Genomic DNA, 11,737 nt, shown 5'->3' on the forward strand with positions numbered 1-11,737 from the left:
ACATACCAAGTTCTCTAAGCAATATAGAGGATAGTTGTAACATTAATTTCATAGTTATTACTGATAAGATTGATGAACCTATTTCGATGATGGATGAGTTTGGTTTACTTATTATGAACACTGCTCGTGCCTTTGTTCATACCTGTTTTGTTTCTCATTCTTGGGTGAAGATCATTCCACTAGCTAAATCTTTAGTTCTTTGGAAGTTGTTTCATAATCGTATACCATGTAATAAACATTTTCAGATACGAGGCATTTGCTTATGTTCGAATTGTAGTTTATGCAACTTTCATGAGGAAAGTTTGACTCATCTTTGAAAGTGACTTCTCTTTTGTTTGCAATGCTTTCCTGTAGAGGTTGAAAGCTCATTGCCAAAAGGCTCTTAACATCTGCAAAGATATGTATTTTAAAGTCTCCCACATTTTTTGTGAGGGTAATAAATGTAGTGATGGTTTTGCTAACATTGGTGTAGTGATGGTTTTGCTAACATTGGTGTTGTTAATAGACTACTTTTTCTCGGGTTTAATTCTTTACCTTCCAGTATTCGTTTTGATTTTATTAATGTTTGCAGGCTATTTTTTCTTTGCATGAGTTTCGGTTTGATCCTCTCATGCTCTTTGTTTTCCTTGTTTTTGGAGTTTTCATATTGTGACACGTGATTGATGACATGTGCTAACTAGGTTCTCAAAGTTTCACAATGATGTCTAGCATGATCTTATAAAAAACATGGAAACAAATTGGTTACAGATATGAGAATAAACTTGCCCCAGTGGATGTAGTTGGATCATTACAGGGATATAAAAGCTAAGTTTCCATTAGACTCAATAATTCTTAAGGAGTATACTGAGCTTGATAGGGTATATGATTACATGGTTGGTCTAAATTTTTTAATATGATTAGTTCTAAATCCAAATCCTGGGAAAGGAGAAAATTGCCATAGTTAATGAAGTGGTAGCTATTTTTTTTAGTGAAGAAAGCAAGAGAGAGTTGATGTTGGACACCAAGTTCAACATTTGTGGTTGAAAGAGGAATTTTTCATGTCTGCCGGTTCTCCACCAATTTAGTTTCTTTACAAAAACTCAATCTCTCATGTAATGCTTGAGAATGAATTGGCCTTTACTACATTAAGTATCACAGTTTTGCTACTGAGAGACAACCCCTTTATTTGAGTATCGTGTGAAGGGTGTCACAAAGGAAAAGCTCAATAATTCAATTGTTACTTGAGCCCACTTTGTTTTCTAGAAAAAACTTGATTTTGAGGTGTGAGCTTGCTAAACACAAGTCTCCACTTTTCCTTATTAGCAATAGAATGAGCTCTTATCCATTTTACCTTGTTTATACTAATGAGTGGGCTCTCTTATAAGCCGGTTTTATATTGTGAGGTTTTCACCCACTTATATACTATGAAATGTCTTTATCTCTAGTCGATGTGTGATTTCCAACATTCCTAATATCTTAATTGTTAAACGGAGCAATATTTCATGTGTATGACTAGATGTTATAGCAATATTCTCCACGGTTGCCTTTTGCGGCAGGCCTTCCTTAAAAGAGTAAAGAGAGAGCGAAAGGTTTAGGAAGAAGAAAGAGAGAGATTGAGAGAACTTTAGTATATGATGTCCTCTTTTACATGTAGAGCAGCCTGGGTATTAATAGTACGCAGTGCAGTATGTAATACAAGTAAACAGTTAGGATTGTTATAAACAGTTATTACTGTTATACCTAATATTCCCCCCTAAATTGATGGTTTACGATACACCATTAATTTATGTGAGAAGGCTGAAAAAGGGCCAACACTTAAAGGTTTTGCGATCTGTAAAGTAGCAGGGACATGTAGAAGGTGCACTTGCTTTTGTTGAATAGCATCACGAACAAAATGAAGATCAAACTCAAAGTGCTTGGTCTTGGAGTGCATAATAGGATTGGATGCAAGAAGAACACCGCCAAGGTTATTCGAGCGAATGGTGGGTAGAGTAGGAGGAAGACGAAGTTCAGTGAGCAGATTCTGGATCCATTTGAGTTCAGCAAGCGTAGCAGCAATGCTGCATTATTCTGCTTCAGTAGAGCTGCGAGAAACAACCTTTTGTTTCTTTGAAAGCCAAGCAATAGGATTTTAGCCGAGATAGACAACAAGGGCGGAGGTAGATTTCCTGTCATCAGGGTCAGAACCCCAATCAGCATCAGCAAAGGCATTGAGAGTGAGTTTAGAAGGGCGCCGAAGATGAAGACCATGAGTGGTAGTGCCAGCTAGGTAACGGAGAATACGTTTAACAACATTCCAGTGGTGATGTTGAGGGTTGTTCATGAACTAGCATGCTTTGTTGACGCTATAGGCGAGTTCAGGACGAGTAATGAGTATATATTGAAGCAAGCCTACCACTGAGAGATAGAATGAAGGATCGTCTACAGCAGTGGTAGCGTCTATTGTTAGACGAGTAATGGAGAGCATGGGTGTTGGTTGAGGCTTGGAAGAGAGCATGTTGGTTTGATGAAGGAAATCCTGAATGTATTTAGTTTGAGATAGATGTAAGCCTCCATCCAACATCCAAGTGGCTTCAATCCCGAGAAAGTAATGAAGAGTCCCAAGGTCCTTTAGGGCAAAGTGCTGACTGAGAGAGTGAATTAGATGTTGAATGGCACTGTTAGAGTTCCCTGTGATTAGTATATCATCAACATAGATTAGGACAAAGAGAGTAATGTTGTTGTGGAAGTGAAGGAAAAGAGAGGTGTCACTTTTAGTAAGATGAAAACCAAGAGAAATCAAAGTGGTACTTAGCTTGTGAAACCAGGATTTGGGTGCTTGCTTCAACCCATAGAGAGCTTTGGTAAGTTTGCAAACAGTGTTGGAGTCACCAGTTTCAAAACCAGGAGGTTGACTCATGTAGACAGATTCCTCAAGGTCACCATACAAAAAGGTGTTATTAATATCATTTTGATTGACAAACCAGTTTAATTGAAGAGCTAGAGTAAGGATAATACGGATGGTGACAGGCTTTATCACAGGACTGAATGTTTCAAAATAGTCAAAACCATATTGCTGATGAAAACCTTTGGCGACGAGGCGAGCTTTATTGTGCTGAAAGGAGCCATCAACATTGTATTTTATTTTGAAAATTCATTTGCAGCCAATGGGTTGAACTCCAGGAGGAAGAGTGGAGAGAATCCAGGTGTTGTTTGTGTTTAGAGCAGCAAGTTCTTCTTGCATGGCAGCGAGCCATTGGGGAAGATGTAAGGCCTCTTTGGTGGATTTTGGAAGAGGCAACACATGGGCAGCAGTGAAAGCACTTGGACCAAGTAAGGCAGCCTTCGCACGTGAAAGCATAGGGTGAGTGTTGTGAGGAGCAGAATGTCGTGGAGGTGAAACCGTGGAAGACAAATCAGAGTGAGATGATATGGATGCAGAGGAAGCAGGTTGGTCATGTGAAGAAGCAGGGGCGGTGGGTTGTGAGGCAAGAGGTGCTGGTTGTGAAACAAAGATAGTTGGTTTCTGGAAAACAGTTAAAATAGGTGAAGAATCGGAGGGGCTATTTGTGGGTGGAGAGACAGAAGAAAAAGGGTTAGCAGAAACAGCATAGGGAAAAACAGATTCATTAAAAGTAACATGACGAGTAATATACATACGCCCAGTGGGAGAGAGACACATGTAACCTTTGTGATTGGAGGCATAGCCAAGAAACACACACTAAGATGAACAAAAACTCATTTTATGTTTATTATATGGGCGAAGCAAAGGATAACAAGCACATCCAAAGGTTTTGTAAAAAACATAATCAGGGTGTGTGATGGGCTTTGATTATTTAAAACAGGTGTGGGTAAAACATTGATAATGGATACAGCAGTAGTGAAAACATAGCCCCAAAAATGCATGGGTAATTTAGAACAAGCAAGTAAAGTCAAACCAATATCAACAATATGCCTATGCTTGCGTTCCACATAACCATTCTATTCATGAGTGTGAGGGCAATTTAGACGATGAGATATGCCATTGGATAGCAAGAAAGATTTAAAACAGATAAATTTTTTTGCATTATCAGTCTGAATGCTTAATAAAGGAAAACCAGTCTGTTTTTCAACATATATTTTGAAGGATTTGAAAACAGCGAGAGCTTGTGATTTAGCATGAATTAAATAGAACCAAACATATCTAGTGTAAGCATCCATAAAAGAGATATAATAAGGAGCACCATTAGTGGAAGGGGTAGCAGATGGCCCCCAAATGTCAATGAAAACAAGCTGTAAAGGTTTAGAGTATATAGTTTGAGAAGCTTTAAAAGGAAGCTAATGGGACATGCCAACAACACAGGATTCACAAAATTCATGTTTAGCAGTTAAGGGTATATTACACATCTTCATTATTTGATGAATCACTCTTGGTTGGGCATGACCAAATCGGGAGTGCCACAAATGATAAGCAGAAGAGCCAGTAGTGAGTGCAGTATTGTAAGCAGAATATGGTGCAGTTTGAACTAGATTGGGAAACATATAAAGACCATCTTTAAGCTTGCCTTGGAGTAGGATTTTGTTGGTTCCCTGACGTTTAACAAGACAAACATAAGCATGAAACTCAAAGAAAACTTGATTATCACGGGCGAACCTGGAAACACTTAATAGATTTTTAGAAATAGTAGGAACATGCAGAAGGTGGTGTAAAGAGAAGGTATTATGAGTATTAAGATCTGTAAAGGTTGCAGAACCAATAGAAGTAATAGGAAGCTGGAAACCATTACCTACAGCCACCTTTTCCGAACCTGTGTAAGGAGTTGTTGTGGAAAGATTGGTGCCATGAGCAGTGAGATGATGGGAAGCACCGCTATCAGGGTACCAAAGGGGATCATGAAGATTGTTGGGGGTACCGAGGATCGAAGGTTCATCATCACCAAGAGATGAAGGAAAATGAGCAGTATTAGTAGTAACTTGAGATGGAGTGGAAGAATCAAACCTATGCCAATAGTGAAGGGCAATGTGCCCATATTTTGCACAAATTTGACATTGAACCCGAGAAGAGGAAGCAGTAGAAGATATCTTGGGGAAGTTTTTGGATGATTGAAAGCGGGGTTTAGAGTAGAACCGTTGTTTGACGTGACTAGAGGGGTGGAAAAAGGAGGAAGAATGTGTAGAACTGGAGGAGAGAAGGAGTATGGGACAGATGCAACATTTGCCTGCAGAATGTGATCAACGGATTGTTTGTTTCGTTCAATACGGTTTTCTTGAGCAAGAAGCAATGCTTCAATGTCTGCAACCGTGTAAGGGTCAAGACGGGATGTGACAGAAGTTATAAAGGAGTCGTATTCGTCAGACAGCCCATCAAGAACAGCTTCAATGTGATCTTCGGTAGAGATGGGACAACCCACAGCAGCCAATTGATCTACGATTTTCTTGATATCAAGAAGGTAGGCAGAGATGGAGCGGTCCTTCTTGGGTGTACACAGCTGCTGTTTGTGCTTGTTGATTTGAGCACGGGTTTGGGACACATAATGGGTATGGAGCTTTTCCCAGACTTGGGTTGACGTGTCCATGCCAACCATCTGGGTGAGAACACCTGCAGTCATTGATGCCAGTAACCAGGCCAAGATTGCTTGATCTTGACGATCATACTGCATGTATTTTGAATTCACAATTGGAGAAGCGTCTTCCTCGATAGAAATGAGACGTGGAGGAATGCAAGACCCATCCAGAAAGTAAAGAAGATCTAAACTTCGAAGAGTGGCATTAACTTGCTGCCGCCAGACAAGGAAGTTTTATGAATCTAGTTTCAGAGGAATTGGCGTATGAAAGATATGAGGGGGAAGGGCTTCGGGCTTGGCAGAAAAAGTTTCAGAATTGGGTTCAGTGGTAGATGATGAGGCCATTTTTGGCTCTGATACCATAAAGGAGTAAAGAGAGAGCGAAAGGTTTAGGAAGAAGAAAGAGAGAGATTGAGAGAATTTTAGTATATGATGTCCTCTTTTACATGTAGAGCAGCCTGGGTATTAATAGTACCCAGTGCGGTATGTAATACAAGTAAACAGTTAGGACTGTTATAAACAGTTATTACTGTTATACCTAATACCCTATTCTTTTTTTTTCCTTTAATAATCTTCATGATATTTTGATATAAGAGAGAATCCAGTTTGGTATTAAACACGCCCTGCTTTCAAAGTCATAATAGGCAACAAAATCCTTCTTCAAAGTAAAGGTGTTATTTATGTCATTCCAAATTTCTCTAGCAGAGGAATGCCACATCCAGGTCATGATCAGTGAATTTTCGCTATCCCAAATCTCAAAATTAGGTTCATTTGACCCATGTCCTTCACCATCGATGTATTGACTCCACTGCAAATAATTTTTTGGCCATCAAACCGTTAGGGACCCACCACATCTGGGATATCATTAGGATCCATAGGAGCCAATTTCAAGCCAGAGAGGAAAAAATGGAAACTGTGTAAAAATGAACAGCTTGTCAGGAGAGCAAAGAACTCATATCTACTCAAAACAGAGCAGAACAGGATTGGGATGGACTCAGGGGGTCTTTGCGAGCCCATCTTTGGCGGTGGTTGTGGGTTGGTGTCACTGAATCAGGGCATGTGGGCTATACCCACTCACTCTGTCAGTGGCGAACTGTTTTTGATGTTTACATAACTACTGCCATTGTGATTGTCGGTGTGGGCTGCGCCTTTATGTCCTAATTGGAATGTATAGATTCTGGGATACTTATCCCAATTACTCTCAAGATATTAGGATAATGAGACAAACTAAAGAAGTATATTATTAATTACATTCTCAACTCTCCTGTTTTTAACAATCACATTCTCTTAAAAATAGGAAATAAAATCTGTTGGAATGAATGTATAGATTCTAGGGATACTTTTCCTTCTTACTATCAAGATATTTGGATAATTTTATCCTAATAACTCCCTATTTACATCAAAAGTGGTCCAAACCAAATATGGCTGGTAATGCCCAGTTATGAATTGGTTATTTCTAAAACTTGTCCTGAGGGTTGTAATTGAAATGGTTTGTAATGGTTATTTGTAATGCCAGTTTTGGTTATAGGTTCCTGGTAGAATTTATTGTTTTGGTATGGTTTTGACAACTATGCTTTCTGTTGTTACATTTATCAAATATATTTCAGTTTTATTAATAGAACTCGCTCTTCTCATTTCCTTCTTCCCTAATCTTGAACCTATAATCCTACATGTTTGTTAATGTCTTTATAAAAATGTGATTCTATATATTGTATTTTTATGTGGTCTAAATATGGTTTTTCTTTTGAAAATGTCTGCAGGCTATTTTCAGTTTCATCACAATGCAACTACAGTTGTGTTCTGTCTTCTTCACGTTCTCATTGGGAACTAGAACTCATTATTTTGGACGTACCATTCTCCATGGGGGTGCAAAAGTATGTTTATTTTTATTTCTTGACTCTTTTGGAAAGCTCAAATATTTAGTTATTCTGAGTGACTTAGATTTGTGTTGGATTTTTCTTACCGTAGTATCGGGCTACTGGTAGAGGCTTTGTTGTTCGTCACATAAAGTTTGCTGAAAACTACAGACTATATTCTAGGAGCCACTTTGTCAAAGCGTGAGTAAATTTTTCTTGATTTATAATTTCTTTTTTGGTTGAGGTTGAACGAAAAAATATTGCATTGATTATTAATTGTGTGCAATGCAACAGGCTTGAAGTGGCACTGCTTCTTATAGTGTATATTGCATATGGGTATGCAGAGGGAGGTGCTGTTACGTATATTTTGGTAACTCTTAGCAGTTGGTTCCTTGTCATTTCTTGGCTTTTTGCACCTTACATTTTCAATCCCTCTGGTTTCGAGTGGCAAAAGTAAGTCGCCTGCTATTTAATTACTTCATTGGTTTTAATGCTATACTTTCTTGATAGTAAAGACCTAATTTGGCCCTTCAAAAGAGTATAAGTCCTATTCTGATCTTCTGATTATTAATATATTAAAATGTTCCTTCAATTTTAGTTTTGGATGTCAAACCATTTCTTCTGGTGGACCAATTAGATGTCAAAAGTGGCATTTAATGACTAATCTCATATAAAAGTATTTGACATATGGAAGGTCACTTTTTCATTATGAAAGGAGCAAACTACGGAAATTACGTATTTTTGAGAGGACCAAACTGGATGTTCTTGATTTTTTAATTGAATGCAGCTAGATTTTTAAATGGGTCCTTTCTTTTATGTTTTTGGAAGGTGCTGAAATTATACTATTATTGTGTGAACAATTGTTTATCATTCTAATCTGATTTGCTGGTAAACAGGACTGTGGAAGATTTTGATGATTGGACAAGTTGGCTTCTTTACAAAGGAGGCGTAGGGGTAAAAGGAGAAAATAGTTGGGAGTCCTGGTGGGACGAAGAACAGGTTAACATTTACTTTTTCACTTGATTGTAATAAGTTTGGGGTCTAAATGGAGCAATACTCAAGTTGATTGAGGGGTTAGTTATTATAAATGGAGCAATACTTTTTCACTCGAGCTATATTATTATAAAGGATTTAGTTAAATTTTCAACCATATACACGCATATATAATCTCAGTTATTTTTCATGTACAACATGCTAGAATAACCTTCATGCAGATGCCGGATCTAGTAATTTAATATTCAATGGTGCTTACTTTTATGCAGATGCATATCCAAACTTTGAGGGGTCGCATTTTAGAGACAATTTTGAGTGCAAGGTTCTTCTTGTTTCAATATGGTATTGTGTATAAGCTGCATCTTACTGGAAACGATACATCACTTGCGGTAAAAAAATATCTTCATCTGTGGAATAGATATTTGTCATGTATTTAGTCCTTGTAGAAAACATACTTCTTTGATCGAGTACTAGTTATATATGTTCTACTCATATTTGTGAAAAGGCTTATTATTGCTTCTTGTATTTCATTAGTAAGAGCTTATATATTGTCTATGTTATTTTTTGTAGGTATATGGATTTTCATGGGCTGTCTTGGTTGGAATTGTCTTGATATTTAAGGTTTGGACTTTTCTTAATAATATGATCTTTTTCACAATTTCTGTTTTTTGTGGGCAGCATTTTTATCTTTCTCTTTCTCCTTTATGTATTTTTAAACACATCTTAGTTTAGTATTCTAATATTTCTTTGCTTTGCAGATCTTTACTTATAGCCCGAAAAAGTCTGCCGATTTTCATCTAGTGTTGAGATTTTCACAGGGAGTTGCATCTATAGGCCTTGTTACAGCTGTGTGTCTTGTTGTTGCCTTTACTTCACTGTCAATAGCTGATCTTTTTGCAAGCATCCTTGCATTTATCCCTACTGGATGGGGAATATTGTCAGTAAGTTCTGATTTATTTCTATATGAATTTTCTTTTGATAATGGATGTCTGTATTGGAAAGCTACCTTAATTGCAGCCTATCAGAATTAGTTATTAGTATCTAGAGAAGGCACTTGTTTTGGTGCCCCTGCATCATTATTGTATTCTGCATTAAGATTTGTATTATCGCAAGGGTTTTCCATAAAAATTCTCACCAGGAATACATTATTATATGATCTTGTCGTGGTCTTACTGCCTCAACAATTCGCCGAAGTAGTACTGTAAAACTTGTCGATCACTCTTATTTGGTGCTTGAGATTGTCACTGTCATTCTAAAAATCCTTTTTTTACGAATCACACTACGTTGTCACACATGTTTAAATCATCTAGGAAGAGGCAACGGACCCAGATGACTAGTATTTTTATTTTGGCATCATTTCTTGCATCTGAAGCAAGTTACAGCTACTAACATTTGTAAAATTTTCTACACTTTTCAGTTGGCAATTGCGTGGAGGAAGATAATTTGGAGTCTCGGCTTGTGGGATTCTGTCCGTGAGTTCGCTAGAATGTATGATGCTGGAATGGGTATGATCATCTTTGCACCAATAGCATTTTTATCATGGTTTCCTTTCATTTCCACTTTCCAATCTCGCCTTCTGTTCAATCAAGCCTTCAGCCGTGGTCTTGAAATCTCCATCATCCTTGCTGGTAATAAAGCCAATGTTGAAGCTTAGAACTTTTCATCTTACATTGTATCCATGCGGAGCATGTATATTATAGATGTATATTATTTTGTAGTTCAGTGTTGAGTTGTACATTTAGTCTAAAAAAAAGGAAAAATGTTTTTTAATGGATCTGTTAGATTTGTCTTGTTCATCAGTTTAGTTTCCAATATTATTTATTTTCTTCGGTTGGCTTAGATGCACACCAACGCAACGGGGGAAAACAGATCAAGTATTCACTTAGGATTAAAAATAGTAAAGAATATAGTTTGACTCTCAAATTTATTTATTTTAAATTCTTTATTAGTTTTTTCAAGATTATCATCCTTCAAGTCTCATACAGGTGTCAAATGTTCAATTAAATCTAATAAAATCTTATTAAGTATCTATGTATTCTAATAAAATCTTATTCTATGTATTCAGTATTTTATTGGTTCTAAACATCTACTCGTAAGATGTTTATCTTTTACATCTTCAATTAAGTTAGCAAAGATATTGATTAGAACTAATCAAGAAATCTCATTAGAGAAAAAATTGAATTCTCAAAAGGTGTTCAAAACAATTTGAGCATAAACTCATTTAAAAAAGGCAAAAAAAAATAAAGCATAATTTGCTACAAAAATTTATCGAACAGAACATCATAATTTAATTGAAAATCACAAAAAAATCAACCTAAAAGGTTTCAACATTTCATGCGAAAGTAGAAACAAGAAAAAACAAGAAGGAAATAAAACTAGCTCTAAAGTGTTTTGTGCTATGCGAAAACACAACATTGTTCTTCTTCAAAAGTCACCTTTATAATCTTCTTTTTTTTTTTTGCACAAAATCAAAATCAGAATCTATCTCGGAATATTGTTTTACAATTATTGAATGTTTGAATTATCAAATAGATATCTTCTTTCCGATCAATTCCAAATCCCGTTCTCATTTCACTAGCAAACATTTTGTGTTTTAAACTTGATTCTAATTAAACACATTGTTATTGTGAGAGATATTTAAATAAAATTTACTTGAACAAAGAATTGCTCTATTTCTTGTGCGTTTAATAAAAAAAATTTAATTTTAGAAATTTGAGAGATTATTCTTGTAGAAGATTTGTTTCCAATTTTGTTTCTGGGGTATTGCAGATTTAATTATCTAATTCTTTAACTTAGATTTGTTTCTTGTTTTAATTCAACGAAAAAAGTTGGACTTTCGCATGATTAGACTCACTTGCAGTGGTAGACGCTTCATTCAGTCTGTCTAATCAAATGTTTATATCAGACTGTCTAGTTAGATCGATTGTTATGAGAGATTAGACTACCTACTACGACTAAAACTTGAGATTAGAAAAAATAACAGTTACAGCATGTTTGCTTTAGCTGACAAGATTGAAGTACGAATTGGCAAGCGGGTTAGTTAGTTGTTTGGTTCCACTGGTTTGAGGGTGACTGTGAGGATGGGTCAGCGGGTGGGATGCATATTCGTTTCTCTTCTCATATAGAAGGATTATCAGTGATTACACGTAGGACTAATGTTACTTTACATCCATACCCTCCTTAACATTGCCCACTGCATGAGGAGGAGCAAGCTGAAAGACACAAGGTAAAATCGATTTTGCACATAGTGTATAGATCATGAAAATCAATTTTATGTGACTTTTTTTCTCAAGAAAAACGATTTTGATATGCTTTGTACGACAAGGGAATCGACTCTATCTATATGTTTGGTATGGAAATCAATTTTGAGACTTGTGATAAAGATGG

The 11,737-nt window shown here is 36.6% G+C and overlaps 1 protein-coding gene across 1 annotated transcript in view; it reads left to right on the forward strand.

Annotated features, from left to right (window-relative positions):
• Positions 1-10,120, forward strand: part of LOC137820105 (callose synthase 10) — a 59,450-nt gene extending 49,330 nt beyond the window's left edge. Inside the window, exons 44-51 of the mRNA XM_068623927.1 lie at positions 7,262-7,375; positions 7,470-7,558; positions 7,652-7,810; positions 8,254-8,356; positions 8,620-8,739; positions 8,921-8,971; positions 9,109-9,291; positions 9,768-10,120. Coding sequence (XP_068480028.1) covers positions 7,262-7,375; positions 7,470-7,558; positions 7,652-7,810; positions 8,254-8,356; positions 8,620-8,739; positions 8,921-8,971; positions 9,109-9,291; positions 9,768-10,004 — 1,056 coding nt within the window. The 3' untranslated portion in view covers positions 10,005-10,120. The remainder of the gene's footprint in view (positions 1-7,261; positions 7,376-7,469; positions 7,559-7,651; positions 7,811-8,253; positions 8,357-8,619; positions 8,740-8,920; positions 8,972-9,108; positions 9,292-9,767) is intronic.
• Positions 10,121-11,737: the final 1,617 nt, after the last annotated feature.

This window comes from Phaseolus vulgaris, chromosome 9 (genome assembly GCF_000499845.2).
Source record: "Phaseolus vulgaris cultivar G19833 chromosome 9, P. vulgaris v2.0, whole genome shotgun sequence".
In the NCBI taxonomy this organism is placed as follows: Eukaryota; Viridiplantae; Streptophyta; class Magnoliopsida; order Fabales; family Fabaceae; genus Phaseolus; species Phaseolus vulgaris.